The following is an 18,207-nucleotide window of genomic DNA, read 5'->3' on the forward strand; positions in this document are numbered from 1 at the left end:
GAGGGGAAAAAAATTTTTTGCAGTTTTTTTTTTTAACCGGGTCCTTTGTTGGGTTTGGTTCCCGGTGGGGGGGGTAGTCCCCCCCCCCCCCGCGCTTGTCCTCTCTGGCTAGTTTTGGTTTGGTTTTTTTTTGAAAGGTCGATGGGTGTTGGTAGCCGTAGTCAATGAGCTCAAAACGGACGATGGTAAAAAGCTTGCTTCCTTCAGGCCTGTTTTTTAAGCAGTCCCCAGACAAAATGGATTGGAGGGTAGGGGGGAGGAAACTTGGGAAATGCGGAAAGTGGAAAAAGGGAAGAGAACGACAAGATAGGAAAAAGAATGCTAGGTTAGGTTTAAGGGGTGCAAGGAACTGGTGGGAGAAATGAAAAAGAGGGGTTACAAGAATGAAGACATGGGGAGGAGGGGGAGATAGTAGGTTAAGGACAGGAGATTTATAAGGATAAGGAGTGATGCAAAGGATACGAATGAGAGAGAAAGAAAAAGACATAGGAATTAAGAATAGAGGGACCAGACAACTGTGATGAACAGAAACTGGCTGATGATGCACAGAGTCTTCTGGCGTGGGGCACCGTTAAATGTCTCTCTCCGTGCTAACTATAGGATCGCTGTCTCGAGCTTGACGCAGCGACCTAACAGGACCAACGCTTATCTACAGCCTCGACTCTGTGTCTGCGACCAGACAACTGCTGATGATGAAGCGTAGAGTGCTCTGCGCACTAACATGTGCCACCCATATGTCTCTCTCTCGTCCTATAGGCCGGAATGCTGTCTCGAGCTGAACAGCGCCTAAACAAAGGACCAACGCTTATCTACCAGCCTCGAGCTCTGTGTCTGCGACCAGACAACTGCTGATGATGAAGCGTAGAGTGCTTTACTGGCACTAACATGTGCCACCACCCATGTCTCTCTCGTCCTATAGGCCGGACTGCTGTCTCGAGCTGAACAGCGCCTAACAAGGACCAACGCTATCTACCAGCCTCGAGCTCTGTGTTGCGAACAGACAACTGCTGATGATGAAGCGTAGAGTGCTCTGGCACTAACATGTGCCACCTCATGTCTCTCTTCGTCCTAATAGGCCGGACTGCTGTCTCGAGCTGAACAGCGCCTAACAAGGACCAACGCTTATCTACCAGCCTCGAGCTCTGTGTCTGCGACCAGACAACTGCTGAAAAAATGATTGAAGCGTAGAGTGCTCTGGCACTAACATGTGCCAGGCCCCATGATCTCTCGTGTCCTATAGGCCGGAATGCTGTCTCAAGCTGAACAGCGCCTAACAGGACCAACGCTTATCTACCAGCCTCGAGCTCTGTGTCTGCGACCAGACAACTGCTGATGATGAAGCGTAGAGTGCTCTGGCACTACATGTGCCACCTTCATGTCTCTCTCGTCCTATAGGCCGGACTGCTGTCTCGACTGAACAGCGCCTAACAAGGACCAACGCTTATCTACCAGCCTCGAGCTCTGTGTCTGCGACCAGACAACTGCTGATGATGAAGCGTAGAGTGCTCTGGCACTAACATGTGCCACCGTCATGTCTCTCTCGTCCTATATATAGGCCGCACTGCTGTCTCGAGGCTGAACAGCGCCTAACAAGGACCAACGCTTATCTACCAGCCTCGAGCTCTGTGTCTGCGACCAGACAACTGCTGATGATGAAGCGTAGAGTGCTCTGGCACTAACATGTGCCACCTCATGTCTCTCTCGTCCTATAGGCCGGACTGCTGTCTCGAGCTGAACAGCGCGCTAACAAGGACCAACGCTTATCTACCAGCCTCGAGCTCTGTGTCTGCGACCAGACAACTGCTGATGATGAGCGTAGAGGCTCTGGCACTAACATGTGCCACCCATGTCTCTTGTCTATGCTCTACAGAACCAAGCTGCTCAGCTCTGTGTCTGCGACCAGACAACTGCTGAGTGAAGCGTAGAGTGCTCTGGCACTAACATGTGCCAGTCTCTCTACTCTATAGGCCGGACTGCTGTCTCGAGCTGAACAGCGCCTAACAAGGACCAACGCTTAATCTACAGCCTCGAAGCTCTGTGTCTGCGACCAGACAACTGCTGATGATGAAGCGTAGAGTGCTCTGCACTAACATGTGCCACCTCATGTCTCTCTCGTCCTATAGGCCGGACTGCTGTCTCGAGCTGAACAGCGCCTAACAAGGACCAACGCTTATCTACCAGCCTCGAGCTCTGTGTCTGCGACCAGACAACTGCTGATGATGAAGCGTAGAGTGCTCTGGCACTAACATGTGCCACCTCACCCTGCTCTCAAGCTGATGTCGAGCTTTCTCCGTCCACCTCTGTCTGTCCTATAGCTGCTGTCTCGAGCTGAACAGCGCCTAACAAGGACCAACGCTTATCTACCAGCCTCGAGCTCTGTGTCTGCGACCAGACAACTGCTGATGATGAAGCGTAGAGTGCTCTGGCACTAACATGTGCCACCCCATGTCTCTCTCGTCCTATAGGCCGCACTGCTGTCTCGAGCCTTAACAGCGCCTAACAAGGACCAACGCTTATCTACCAGCCTCGAGCTCTGTGTTCTTGCGACCAGACAAACTGCTGATGATGAAGCGTAGAGTGCTCTGGCACTAACATGTGCCACCTCATGTCTCTCTCGTCCTATAGCCGCACTGCTGTCTCGAGCTGAACAGCGCCTAACAAGGACCAACGCTTATCTACCAGCCTCGAGCTCTGTGTCTGCGACCAGACAACTGCTGATGATGAAGCGTAGAGTGCTCTGGCACTAACATGTGCCACCTCATGTCTCTCTCGTCCTATAGGCCGCACTGCTGTCTCGAGCTGAACAGCGCCTAACAAGGACCAACGCTTATCTACCAGCCTCGAGCTCTGTGTCTGCGACCAGACAACTGCTGATGATGAAGCGTAGAGTGCTCTGGCACTAACATGTGCCACCCATGTCTCTCTCGTCCTATAGGCCGCACTGCTGTCTCGAGCTGAACAGCGCCTAACAAGGACCAACGCTTATCTACCAGCCTCGAGCTCTGTGTCTGCGACCAGACAACTGCTGATGATGAAGCGTAGAGTGCTCTGGCACTAACATGTGCCACCCCATGTCTCTCTCGTCCTATAGCCGGACACTGTGTCTCGAAGCTGAAACAGCGCCTAACAAGGACCAACGCTTATCTACCAGCCTCGAGCTCTGTGTCTGCGACCAGACAACTGCTGATGATGAAGCGTAAGAGTGCTCTGGCACTAACATGTGCCACCCATGTCTCTCTCGTCCTATAGGCCGGACTGCTGTCTCGAGCTGAACAGCGCCTAACAAGGACCAACGCTATCTACCAGCCTCGAGCTCTGTGTCTGCGACCAGACAACTGCTGATGATGAAGCGTAGAGTGCTCTGGCACTAACATGTGCCACACCATGTCTCTCTCGTCCTATAGGCCGGACTGCTGTCTCGAGCTTAACAGCGCCTAACAAGGACCAACGCTTATCTACCAGCCTCGAGCTCTGGTGTCTGCGACCAGACAACTGCTGATGATGAAGCGTAGAGTGCTCTGGCACTAACATGTCCACCCATGTCGATAGCACTGCTGTCTCGAGACAGCGCCTAACAAGGACAACGCTTCCCACTCGGCTCTGTGTCTGCGACCAGACAACTGCTGATGATGAAGCGTAGAGTGCTCTGGCACTAACACGTTCTATAGGCCGCACTGCTGTCTCGAGTCTTAACCGCCTATTGATCTACCAGCCTCTCTGGTGACCAACACAACTCTGATATGGCGTAGACTCTGGCACTACGTGCCAACCATGTCTCTCTCGATAGGCCGGACGCTGTTTTCACAGCGCCTAACAAGGACCAACGCTTATCTACCAGCCTCGAGCTCTGTCGTCTCGATGCTGATGAAAGCGTAGAGTGCTCATGCTCAAGGTGCACTGAGCTCTGTGTCTGCGACCAGACAATGCTCTGCACCAACCTCTGCACAACGCCATGCTCTCTCGTCCTATAGGCCGCACTGTGTCTCGATGGCCTAATTATCTACCAGCCTCGAGCTCTGTGTCTGCGACAACAACTGCGTAGACTCACGTGCCATGGCCGCACTGCTGTCTTAACATAAAAGGCTTAGTTGTCCGCCAACAACTGCTGATGGAACTCTGGCACTAACATGTGGAACTCTTGTCTGCGACCAGTATGGTGAAAGCGTTGCAGGTATGGAGTTGTCCGTCTCGTTGGGAGGTTGGAAGGCAGTAAGGTTGAGAAGGAAGAGAAGGTGAATGAAGGGGTGGTAAGTGGAAGAAGAGATAGGAAAGGTTTGATGGAAAGGAAAAGGTAATAAAGGGGTGAGAAAGGGGTAAAGTGGATTTGTAAGGGAAGGAGAGAGAGGCAGTTGGATGGTAACAAAGTGTGAGAGGTAGAGGTGAAAAGTTGAGAAGGTTTGGAAATTGGTGTGAAGCAAATGTGTAGAAGGGCAAAATAGGGAGGCTATTGGAAAGGTTTGTGGAAGGGAAGAGTGGAAATGATGAAATGATGACAAGAGGGAAAAAGAATTTGTCTGGGATTAAAGAAGATAATTGATGAAGTATATGGTGTGGGAAGCAAGGAGTGAGGTTGGTGGAAAAGGAAGGAATGGGAATAACCTGAAAACATAAAAGAGAAAAGTACAACTGTGGCTAATATAATGCAACCAAAAAGCATTGTGTAAGCTAATATCATTGTGTAAATATGTGCTGCCAATTACTATACACCATTATACATAGTGAAAAAATGAGGTGGCTTGATGGATAAAAGAGTGAAATTCCCACAAAAAACCTAGAGGCAGTTCCTTCCAAAGCCAATCACCATGCAAGTAGTGGAAGAAGTAGTTGAGTGCCTATGTATTTGTGTGTGTGTGTTTGCATGCGCGCTTTGAAGTGAATGCAACAAATGCAGATAACAATTGTCATTCAATGGAACTCAACTATGTCATTCAATAAAGTGACAATCTAAATACACAAACACTAAATCTTAATTGCAAAAGCAGTTACATGAAATCAATGTGTCTACATTATTATAATCCTTGAAAGGTGACATTGCAAGTGAAATTACTAAAATACATGTGTCAAGGGAGTTGAAGAGATGTGTTGTGGAGTGCGGGTAACAGTTCTTATTCAAGGAAATTTAAATATGTCATTGAATGAAAGGAATCTCAATTTTAATCAAAATGTCTATATTAAGTTTGGTGCCACTTACCTTATGGGCTGACCTGACCTGGTTTTAAAAGCTGGTTTACCAAACCTGTTATCTGTAAATGATGAAGAGCACACATTAATAAAGCAATGGTATTTTGAGGTAACTGTAAACCCATATACAATAAACATTCTGACCAAATTCCTTCAATTCTAGACCACGTGTAATAGTTTAAGAGCACCTAGATTGATAGTATCTGTATAGCACCAAAGAATGAAAAGAGTCAATTATTATCATGAATAGAAGGTCAGAGTTCATGAGTAACATTAAAGAAAGCACATGACAACCTAGGAATAAGGGGAGTTAAGAGTTTACTTAGCTGTAGACTGTACTGCATTACTCATTAAATGTGCAAATACGGTACTCGACTGATCAACATATTTCTCATATTCTTTGTCTAAACCAGGCATGTAAATTCCTCCATTAATCTTGGTTCCAAACTGTGTGTGAGTCTCAGTGTGTATATGCGCCGGTGTGTGTGTGCCTGTGAATGTATGTGGTGGGAAGTGAATCCTAGGAGTGCAGGTAATAATTGTCATTGCAGAAAATTAAATATTTCATATAATAAAGAAATACATGTAGTTTAAATTCTATTTATTAATTGTAAAGACCAAAACACTGTTTCCTGACATGAAGACTTAATGGATAAATGTACACACACAAACACATACACCCCGAGACAGAAACCAATACACACAAATGCATGCACAAAGCAGGTATTGTTCACTGTGCCTCCGAGGACTACACAGAGTAACAAAGTGGTTAGAAGTAGTTGAGTGCCTATGTATTTGTGTGTGTGTGCTTGCATGCGCGCTTTGAAGTGAATGCAACAAATGCAGATAACAATTGTCATTCAATGGAACTCAACTATGTCATTCAATAAAGTGACAATCTAAATACACAAACACTAAATCTTAATTGCAAAAGCAGTTACATGAAATCAATGTGTCTACATTATTATAATCCTTGAAAGGTGACATTGCAAGTGAAATTACTAAAATACATGTGTCAAGGGAGTTGAAGAGATGTGTTGTGGAGTGCGGGTAACAGTTCTTAATTCAAGGAAATTTAAATATGTCATTGAATGAAAGGAATCCTCAATTTTAATCAAAAATGTCTGTATTAAGTTTGGTGCCACTTACCTTGTGGGCTGACCTGACCTGGTTTTAAAAGCTGGTTTACCAAACCTGTTATCTGTAAATGATGAAGAGCACACATTAATAAAGCAATGGTATTTTGAGGTAACTGTAAACCCATATACAATAAACATTCTGACCAAATTCCTTCAATTCTAGACCACGTGTAATAGTTTAAGAGCACCTAGATTGATAGTATCTGTATAGCACCAAAGAATGAAAAGAGTCAATTATTATCATGAATAGAAGGTCAGAGTTCATGAGTAACATTAAAGAAAGCACATGACAACCTAGGAATAAGGGGAGTTAAGAGTTTACTTAGCTGTAGACTGTACTGCATTACTCATTAAATGTGCAAATACGGTACTCGACTGATCAACATATTTCTCATATTCTTTGTCTAAACCAGGCATGTAAATTCCTCCATTAATCTCGGTTCCAAACTTGTGTGTGAGTCTCAGTGTGTATATGCGCCTGTGTGTGTGTGTGCCTGTGAATCCTAGTGTGCAGGTAATAATTGTCATTGCAGAAAATTAAATATTTCATATAATAAAGAAATAGTTTAAATTCTATTTATTAATTGTAAAGACCAAAAGACTGTTTCCTGACATGAAGTCTTAATGGATAAATGTACACACACAAACACATACACACCGAGACAGAAACCAATACACACAAATGCATGAACAAAGCAGGTATTGTTCACTGTGCCTCCGAGGACTACACAGAGTAACAAAGTGGTTATTCCTTGACCTATAACAATTGTAATGACTAAATTTAGTCATCGTACCTTTGCTAGAAAGTGTAGTTTGATGCTTTACAGTCGTGCAGCTCTGCACAGAATTGACCTGGCGAGAAGTCTTTTCGTAGCTTGCACACAGGTGAGCACGAGCTCTGGTCATGGTGAGTCTCGCAACCTGCGGACTGCACGTGATTTGTTGACATCTGGGCTAGAGCACGTGAACCGCTGTCTGTGTTGTCCCGTCTGTGTTTATAGGACATCCTGGAAACATGGCACATTACCCCTACCGGGAGATATACAAAGGGAGGACAAGAGGTTGAGGGGAGAAGAAAAGAGAGAGGCAGCTTGAGAGAAGGGCGCGACGAGTCATCGCCAACCGGTTGACTAAGGACAAAGTCTGTGCTCGGAGCTACGTTCTGTCTACGGCTGTCTCACGTTGTGACTCAGTGTTCCTGCTAGCAGTGTGTTGCCCCAGGCACAAGTCTGGGAGGGGATGTGTCAGTCAGCCTGCCAGACATAGTATTGTAGTGTCTGACAGCAACAGCATAAGTTTGAATCTGAACAGTGAAGAACATAATATTTTGCGGTGATTTTACCTCTCTCGCAAGTCGTAATATCTAGAGAAGATGAGAAAGAAGTGAAGGTCTAACTAATCATCTTGACAAACGAGCACTTTCTATCCGTATTTGCCCCGTAGGTTTACCCAGTTACAGTGTTCCCTCGCTACTTCGCGGTTCATATATCGCGGATTCACTACTTCGCGGTTTTTGTTTTTTTTTTTTTGAGTGAAGTATCGATGATACTTCGCGCTTCTACAAAATACCAGAGATATATTCAACAGGAAAAAGACGAAAAATGAAGCTGTATTAGTATCTGCTTGGAGAATTTAAGACTTCAACAAAGAAAACGGGAATTTGATTATGGAAGACATAATCTGTTATTGCACTGGAGTCTAGACAACACAGTGCGCTTGAAGAAATATGGTTGCCCTCACTCAAGTAAATGAAAAATTCTTTGTTCAGCCTGATGTCAAGGCTACGCACTTACAGCATCATTCCTTGATGTGTTCTTCAGACTTTTAAATGTTGCCAATCGTACAGAATGGACCAGAAATCTGCGGACTGGAAAAGCTGCTCAGTGCTGTGAAAGAGTTCACCCTTGTGCACTGAAAATATTCCATGCTGTTGATGTTCACAGACTAAGTGACCTGGTCTACAATTAACTTTAAAGGTACCCGACCCATCCCGAGAAAGTCACGTGCTAGATGTACACGATGCTGGTTGAAGATGTTAGAAAAGGATAAGTAAAGACTGTCGCCTTTCCCCACAAAAACTTAATTCTTTGAAAACTTCGATGAAAATGGCAAAGTTAAGTGAGTCCCAAGTGTGGGCATGTGTTTATGTCTATGTCAATGTAAGTTTGGGTTTGTTTGTTACAAACGGGGTTAGGGTGGGTGGCAGAGTGACAGCATGTTTGCATGTCTCCAATGAGATCCACGTCTATTGTAGATGGAATGAACATGTGAACAGTAGTGAGCGTGTTAAACATGTAGAGCAGGGGTCTCAAACTCAATTTACCCGGGGGCCACTGGAGGCAGAGTCTGGATGAGGCCGGGCCGCATCAGGTTTTCCACAAGAAAACTCTTACAAAAACATTCCAATGTCATCAAATGTCTTATTTTTTCATCTTATTTTTGTGTTAACAAATAAAAATAAATTAACAAATTCATAAGAAAAAATAAATCAATCAGTAATAAATAAATTGAAAATGAAAATATAATAATAATACAGCAGATATAGAAGACTGAAGAAAATACAGTTGCTGAACAGAGAAATGTAATTATTATTATTTCAGATTCAAATGTCTGTATTAGCATTTCTTTAACATTTAACTTTCTTAACATGAATGGAACATTGAACATAAACTGTTTTGAACATGGCTTCTTCTGCCTACTTCTTTCTGCTAGAGATCTGGCAGCGCTTACTCTCGCATAGCCGAGCCACATTTGGCTTAAGGGAGGAAGCAGTTGAGACCCTCAGTACGGCTTGAAGATGCTCATCAGTAAGTCTGGATCTGTACTTGGACTTATTGAAGTTCAAGGTAGAGAAGAGCTTTTCGCACAAGTATGTGCTCCCAAAAAGACACATGGTCCGCTTGAACATTCGGGAAAGCTCAGGGAAGCTAGGGGGGCAATTCTCTCAAAAATTGCCCGAGCTTGTCTGCTTTTCCACTCACCTCCCTGAACTTGGCTTTGAGTTCAGAGTTGCACTGCAGGTCAATGAGCTCCATTTGAAGCACAGGAGGAGCATCTTGTACATAAAAGGAGAAGGGGTCCGCAAAAATTTGAAATGTGGTTCTGTGCGTCTTGAAGTCTGCAAATCTGTGATCGAATTCCTCCTGTAGCTTCAAAATGACATCCACATACTCTTCACCACTGAACGGTGTGCCTGCATCCATGAGTGACTTGCATGCTGGGAAATGGCAAAGGTCTGTCTGAGAAAGCTGGGCTTTCCATAACATAAGTTTTGTAGAGAATGCTCTCACGTTGTCATAGACAGCACTGACAAGTTGCCCCTGATCTTGTAGCTTCTTGTTCAGTACGTTAAGTTCATGTGTCACATCAAGCTATAAACACACACATATACACACAGGGTATAAATACACACACTCACAAAGCTAGAAAAACTACAAACATTTACCTGTAGTCTTGAGTACAAAGAAGTTAAAGTTCTATCAATTTCTCAAGACTAAAGTGAAGACTTAATTAGGTAAGACTAAGTTTGTCATTGACGGTTACTGAGGCTACGTGATCGCGGCTACTGTCCACGTTTAGCCTGGTGGTTGTGTATTAATTACCGGTGCAAACCAAGGTTGGAGTAGTCCACGAGCCGAAAGGAGAACACTCGGAGACACCGGAGCCCCGCAGCTCGTGCAAGCCGCTGATACACGCGTACTCCACCTGGTCTCCGCTGACGTAATCGGACTGCAGTGCTGACGTCATCTCAAGGCGGGGTATGTTGAGTGGACTAGGACAGTTATCTACACACACACACAAACACGCACACGGGCACACACAGACACATAAACACACACACACACCGTACAGAGAAGGAAAGTGTTAGTCTGGACAGTTATCTACACCGCACGAGCACACACACACACAAAAACACACACATACACAAACACACACCGTACAGAGACGACGCACGTGCACGTGTAAAGGAAAGTGTTTGTCTGAACTCCTACTATCAAGACTAGAGGAGCAACAGCAACAGCAACAACAACACTGCCTGTTAGATCGTTGGATATCAGCATGGTGCTATCAGAAAAATATCAAACATAAAACATGGTCTAACTCATTTGAGGGAAAGAATTAACAAAAGTAAACACACACACACATCTCCACCCGGCCCCACCCGCTGAGTGCAAGCTCACCGGCATGTACTCGACCTTGAACGCTGACGTCACGAAGTTCCAGTCTCCCAGGGTTTCCATCCAGGAACCGTGCAGTGACTTTGATGCTATGTCCCCAGGGTTTCCTCCCCTGTCTAGTGTCGCACTTGAGGAGGTAGAGGCGCTCTATGGTGGACGTGGTGACGTTTCCACATTCGCCGAACGAGCCGCCGGTTTGCGTCACAGTCAAAACAGCGTCTGCAAGCGAGTCCCCCTCACTGTAGTCTGCCTTCGTCACCCTCACTGTAGTCTGCCTACGTCACCGTCACTGTAGTCTGCCTACGTCACCCTCACTGTAGTCTAATTTTACGTCTTCATGTGCGTCTTTCTCAATGTAGTTTATCTAACCCATCTACACTTCAGCACCTCGCTGTAGTCTGTTGTTGATGTTTTCCGTAAGGAGCTCATGTTGTTTCATGTCTCCTTACATTCACTTGTCTTTTACTTATTTATCTTTCGGTACATGACCCGTGTAAACATCAAAGTATAATCTTTTTCAGAGAAGACAGATTGTGTTTAGCTTCAAGAGGTTACGCATTTACCCTCCACCCAAAACAATGAACAATACCCAGACCCTCCTGTGACGTACTACAGTTGTCTCTGACCAGTAAGCACGCACCCTCTGTGTCTGACTGCAGTGACCGTGGACTACAACGTCACCTTGACCCCTTCCGTCTGGTCTGTCACTGAGGTCATTTGAAGTTAGTCCTACCTCAGTGCAGACATACAATTCTAGCCGCGTACCTGGAGTAGCGGCACTAGGTAAGAGGCAGCACACAGTTATGGCGAGTACCTGCCATGGTGTCTCCAACCAGGAGACTGACTTCATCAACGTCGTAAAGTTCCCGAGCGTCGGGTGCCGCGAGGCCAGCCTCCCACTCCGGCGCCACCTCCTCCTGTGTGACCCAGCCAGTGGTGCCAGTCGTCAGGGTCGAGGACAGAGAGATGTTGTGGAGATCAAGTATCTCTGCACAAAGTAAAGCATGGAGATGCAACAAACACTACAGCTGGCGTGATAATATAGATGTACACATCAACAACCACTACAGCAGGCGTGATAACATAGATGTACACATCAACAAACAGTATAGCAGGCGTTGTAACATAGATGTACACATCAACAAACACTACAGCAGGTGTCATAACATAGATGTACACATCAACAAACAGTACATCAGGCGTTGTAACATAGATGTAAACATCAACAAACACTACAGCAGGCGTTGTAACATAGATGTACACATCAACAAACAGTACAACATTACACTTACTACCACAGTAGAAGACGAGGGGCTGCCATCTGCCCAAGTCAGCCGAGCACGTGATCTCTCGCTCGCCGGAGGACGATGACTCTGTAGGATACTCGTCTTCACAGAGAGTAAAGGCGATGCCTCCCTCGTCGTCAGTCAACACCTGAGTATTTTGGTTCTGGAATGGCTTCACCGGGCCACAGACAACTACAGATATTCAACGTGGACATTGGCACACGCACACGCACATGCACATGCACACAGGAATGAGGGATGTCAAAGTATACCTAGTCAAACGTTTCATCAAAATTTAGTTCATGCGCCATTCAAGGAGCAGCAACATCTGACCGTTGGATCCTGATAATACTGACTACAGGTCATATTCTAGAAACCATGTTCTGTATTCCTGTCTCCAAGACTCCATGATGGCTAATAATCTATCTCTCCCTCCCTTTCTCCCTCCCTCTCGCCACTAACTCGGGACAACTGAATGAACGAAAACAAATTTCACCCTCGAAGAGGTTGCCTACGACAAGGGTGTGTGGCCAGCCCGACAATGTTTATTGCTTCGTATGGATGAAATGGGTTAGAAGTTATCCGGATTATAAACACAAATCATCCTTTTCTAATTAACTAATTGCCCTCTTCATTGCATCAACGACATCTTATGGTAAAGTGTGTTTGTACATCATGTCATGTGCCTGGACTGCTAACTGTGATAAACTCAGCCATGGTTGTTAGAAAGGACAGATGATTGAAAAGTTGCATATTTTAGAAAACCAGTTGAATGTGGCAAAGAATTGGTTTTAAAGTTCACTACAACTCTTTATACCTTAGCAATAACAGCAATGAAAGGAAGCAAAGTGGTCACGTGACGAGCCGGCACAGTTAGGGATCACTTCCGCCATTTTTGTACAAGCAGTCATTGCCTTTTGCGTCCTGACTGTTTCTTTTTATCTTATGTCCTCGCTGTTATCGTCACAAGCCTTGCCTCCTTCATCCACTGGCATTCAAAACGATTTTGTGAGAAGTTATCAATAAGAAGTTTCAAGACTGTTAGGGGGTTATTTTCAATCTTGCTTGCAGAAATCTTTGTCTTTGAATAGTATTTCTGACTGGCATGCATGTAATTGCACTGCACTGTGTGTGTGCGCGCGTGTGTGTACGCGCTCGAATAAAGAGAGTACAAAAGCTGGTGGAGACAGCTCACGACCGCAGGTGGGTGGTGTCCCGCTGTACTGCCCTGTTGCCTGACATCGCCTGTCCAGGTCGCCCTCCTTGTGCGTGTAGCTGCTGTAGCAGGTGTAGTTGATGTCGTTGCCGAGTTCGCTCTGGGTCACGTTGCGATAAGTGTTAGCTACTGGCGCTGGCTCTGCACAAGTCGTCCACACAGCCTCAGGGCCCAGCACTGGCAGGATGTCTGAGGAAACGGACAGGACAAGACATCGTCCTTATCATCTGTATTCTTTGCTTTTGCTCGGTTTATACAGAACTGGCCAGTTGCACAAAACATTTCTAATTTTAGAATTTTAATCAAAATTTGTTTTAAAGAAGATAAACCTCTTTGAGCCAGGACTTTCCGTCAGCACGATCTTTCGTCTGGTCATCTAAATGATATGTAAGCGAGTTTACAAAGCGTGTCTAAATTAGTTTCTTTACCAGTTTTTAAGTTTTAGAAACGTTGTGCGACTAGCCCCATGACTTTTGACCTTTAAATAAATGAGATGATTGATGTATCTGACAAGCTTAATTAAGGCTCGCGTATCTGCTATAAATGAACGTGTTGTAACATGTATGTGGTGAGTGTATTGTAGTCTGTATGTGGGGAACATGTAACATTTGTAGAGAGGGGTTTGTAACAGTGCGTGGTGTGTTGTAGCTTGCATGAGGTGAACGTTGTAAGTCGGACGTAACAATGTACGTGGTGAAACAATTGTTTGACTACTACAGTCCAATGTAACAGATGCTCAGTGTCTGTGGCCTCAGTGGTGTCATACTCCTCTAGCACGCTCCTAGGCAGCAGACATGTGATCACTATAACACTATAGTACTATGGTGTAATGCAGATGCCGACACTGCAGCCAACGTCAGCACTTCAAGACAGACAGCATGTAGGGAAGAGTTAATGTGTTAAATTTAATATGAGAGACCTGATATCAAAAAAAAGAGAAGCTCATCCGTTGCTTGTGTCCAGTATTTGATGTGCCCCCTACTCACTTTGGCACTCTGAGCATTTTATTGCAGGACATCCGCCCTGGCGCCGTGTGACGTCATGGCCGCCATGCTGTGCAGTCGATGATGTTTGATGATACCCGGCGCTGCGGCCTGTACCCTGAGAACTTGTCATCACATCGCGGCCCATCTCCTCTCGGAAGTCTCTCGTTTACATTTGCTTTCAAGTCATGATCGGGGATTACGACCACCACAAGCCGCTGGACCAGTGGTCTGCCCTCAGTTTCTCTGTGGTGCCATGTGGTGCACAGGGCAATGAGTGCTCAGCAGCCTTCCACTGCTTTGCACCTGCTTTATTTTCTTTAGTTCTTGCTCTAGAGTCACATGGAGATGGATGTGTAGCTGCCTGCGGTAAGATGTCTCGGTCTCTTCTTCTTGTTGTTGTTGTTGTTTATTGTTGTTGTTGTTGTTTTTTTTTTTTACTTGAAGGGCTGTATCATCTAGTGTTGTTTAACCTATTTCCTCTCACAGTTCTCTGAGCTCTAAACTGAGTTTTATTCCTGTAAATGAATTTACCTGTCAAATTTCTTCAAAAATGTTTTACATGATTAAAAACAGTTTCTACTAAAAAAAAATATTCTGCCATTAAAATACAAACCAAAAAAAATGTGTTCTCGAAAAGCTTTGCCCAAACAAATAATAAAATATAAATGACAATAAGACCGTCATGCCATTCTCGATTTTTTTCCCCTTCCTTTTGGGACTGATACAGAGCTTGGTGGGTTTTCTCGCCTCGTGCTATGCTTAACTCGATAATAAATTACTATAGTACACTTATCTGAAATAGATGATCTGACTTACTTGAGAGAAGTAATACTTCCATCACTGTGAGGCGCACTTGAGACAGGCACAGCGCGAGGTCAGAGTTCGACATGATGGAGGTCTTTCCGTCGAAACTGCGAATTTCCTCCGGGTCGACAGCACCTCAGAAGGCTGACCTCCCTTTTGTACCCGTGGGTAGGAAAGTCCGGAACTACACTTGCGAGGCAGAGCACGACTGACAAACATGGCGCACAACGCGCACGTGCATGTGGAGAGACGTCATTGATTGGCCGCCAACCTCTCAGCTCACAGCACAATTAGTAGCGTGCACTTTGACCCTGCCTGGCGCTCGCATCCTTTTTCCTCTGACATTCTCTCTCACTCTCCTAGGCAAGCATTACGGGTGGCATGAATGTAATCCAGGAGCATTGGTATCGTAAAATACATGATAAGGCAATTTAACAGCGCTTTTTATTCTTCCAGTATTTGTTATTCGGAGAATTTATTTAGATATACTTCCATGATCTCTAAGTGTCTGCATTCTAATTTATCTATACATTCGTGGCAAAAGAAAGTTCAAAAGTCAGAGAGATTAAGCCAAAGGCCATGTCAGTATGATTTATTTGTGCCAGACGAGTATAATTCAGAGGATTATTGCGGGTCCTTCATAGAACAATACAAATGACAGACAGACGGATTAGATTACCGAATCTTTCCAGATTAAACTTTATTTACCTGATCGTGTCTATAACTGCATGTAAACATCAGGTTATAAATAAACGTAGATATTAGTTGAAAACGTTGACACATAAGCAGCTGTCAATAAATATACAAACTTATAGAAATGGATAAATGAGTTTACATCCCAAATGAGGATTAGACATGCACCTGCACACAAGGATAACACACAAACAAACGTACACACTCACAAACTTACAACTGACACATACACTTAAGAACTTACAAGAAACAAGCTTACAAAAGACTTCCACTTACAAACTCACACTAGCGACTTACAAACAACTCAACATTCCACCCTGCCACCCGGGTCTTGTGTTCAGGTCACAGCAGGTTGTTGACTAGAATAAACCGCCTGCTGTAAACAAACAAAACATCGAAACTTGTTTTCTTTTCTAAACAATCGCTTTCTCTTATCTAGATGATAAGATGTGTCTTTTTACACAGATGATTTTTTCTTTGTGTTTATTTTTCTTTGTTTGTTTTTCAGACAGATTAAAATGCTTTGTGTTTAATCTTTTTTTTTTTGCCAGTCAAGCCTTTCTTCCGCGTTCACATTCATCCGTGCAAACTGAAAGCCGCTTAACGCTTGTTAAATATTTGCCACAGCTTCTCCTCCGTTGTTTTACTTCTTGTGTCAAAGCATCGCCACCCCGAATAACCAAACACTGTATCCTCTACGATCGAGACCCGTCGATACTGTCCTGGGTGTCTTACTGCGTCATGGTTGTCAGACACGCCCCCCTCTCTCTCTCCGGCGTCTGCTGTTCGTGCCTGCTGTAACGGGTAGTCTGTACCTGCTGTAACGGGTAGTCTGTACCTGCTGTAACGGGTAGTCTGTACCTGCTGTAACGGGTAGTCTGTACCTGCTGTAACGGGTAGTCTGTACATGCTGTAACGGGTAGTCTGTACCTGCTGTAACGGGTAGTCTGTACCTGCTGTAACGGGTAGTCTGTACCTGCTGTAACGGGTAGTCTGTACATGCTGTAACGGGTAGTCTGTACCTGCTGTAACGGGTAGTCTGTACCTGCTGTAACGGGTAGTCTGTACCTGCTGTAACGGGTAGTCCATGCAAACTATAACGGGTAGACGGTACAATGCTGTAACGGGTACTCCCTACATACTGTAAAGGAGAGGAAGGACCTGGAGAGAATTGTTAAGTGGAGCGTCGATACAAAACTTCAAGATGTTGAAGGTGCAGGTACTTGCATTTTTTTTATAGCGAAGACTTTAGTTTATTACTAACATCTTGTCTGTGGGTGCGCAGAGTTCAAACCTTAAAGAATGAGTATTTAGTCATGGCGCTTCAACCAGATAGTTACTACACACTTTCCAGTGTTACTGATCTTTAACCTTTGTGTACCGCTCGTGTATATAAAAGTGTGTTTGTGCATATCAAATCTCTGTGTGTGTGTGTGTATAGGTATACATAACAACAGTATAACGGTATAAATATTTATTTATCGGATATGCTGTTCTAAATACATTACATAAAGCCAGAGGTAAGATACCTGTCACCGAATTCCAAGTGATAAAAATAAGAATAAAAACCCTGAGTGTGTACCCGTTTGTGATGACAGCTACCCAGCGATGGGAACACAAGTTGTCTTCTCTTATCACAGGTGACGCCTACTGATGAGAGCAGCTTGGGGCCAACAGGGAAAGCACTCCTGTCCCTATCAAGTCCAGATAGTGAGGCTGTTGGAGCAGGTGAACTGTCACAGTAGGCTGTGTGAGGGGCGACATGATGGCGTCCAGTGGCTACAGGCTCACCAGACTCTGCGCCTCCCTCGTCCTGGTGCTGGTGATTGGCGCTAAAGGTAGGTCCAGGGCGTAGTACCCTGTAGGATACATGAGTGTCAAGGTAGGTCCAGGGCCTAGTACCCTGTGGGATACATGAATGTCAAGGTAGGTCCAGGCGATAGTACCCTGTAGGATACATGAATGTGTGCAGATAACTTCTACTGTGACTTGCATGACATCAGTAGATGATGGCAAGAGTATAAAAATAGAAGTTAGCAAGTTTGGTTTAACATCAGTAGAGGTTAGATGTAAACTATAACATCCACAACAATCAAATGCATGCATGATTGAACGTGCGCGCGTGAGGACGTAGCATGAGTCTGCGCGTGCGTGCTTTGAACACCTTCGCAGACGTTCACTCAAATCACGGAAGGTTCTCGCAGAAGAAACTGTTTATTGTTGGTTTAAAGGCGACTGACATTCCACTGACCAACGTGACTTCATGATGTGTTGAACCACAAATGTAACTCGAGCTCTACCCGCAACTTTTCTCAGAGTCCGTGGCTTTCAACTGGACATCGACGTTACAAAATGGCAGTTTGATTAACGACTGCACAGGTAACACTGTCACCTTCAACTGGACCTATACTACCAAAGACGATGAACACATCCTCAACAAAGAGTGGTACTTCAGACAGAACGGTAATGTGATGGGTTTGGTGAGGTGTTTCAGCTGATGTAATGAGCATTACAGGTAGAGTTTGTTTAGCTGACATCCTACAGCTTATGAGTTTGTTAAATCGACAAGGACCGGGTAGAGAGGACAGACAACCCATGACGATGGTCAGGGAGGGAAATAAATTCAATAATTCACAGATATACAGCTGTACATTAGTAAGTAATAGTGTTGGGTGGTTGGCTTGTTCCAAAACATTGCCTGATACTACAGTATAATCTTTTTAA

General features: G+C 44.8%; 1 protein-coding gene across 3 annotated transcripts in view; it reads left to right on the forward strand.

Annotated features, from left to right (window-relative positions):
• The window catches only part of LOC112556408, a 39,560-nt gene that overhangs the window by 18,220 nt on the left and 3,133 nt on the right, over positions 1–18,207 (forward strand). Inside the window, exons 1-2 of one of the 3 annotated variants that reach the window (XM_025225391.1) lie at positions 17,119–17,321; positions 17,800–17,946. In XM_025225391.1, coding sequence (XP_025081176.1) covers positions 17,246–17,321; positions 17,800–17,946 — 223 coding nt within the window. In that variant the 5' untranslated portion in view covers positions 17,119–17,245. Of the gene's footprint in view, positions 1–17,118; positions 17,322–17,799; positions 17,947–18,207 lie in introns of those variants that run through there. The other 2 variants (XM_025225390.1, XM_025225392.1) reach the window with 2 other exon arrangements.

Source organism: Pomacea canaliculata, linkage group LG2 (assembly GCF_003073045.1).
Source record: "Pomacea canaliculata isolate SZHN2017 linkage group LG2, ASM307304v1, whole genome shotgun sequence".
Lineage (NCBI taxonomy): Eukaryota > Metazoa > Mollusca > Gastropoda > Architaenioglossa > Ampullariidae > Pomacea > Pomacea canaliculata.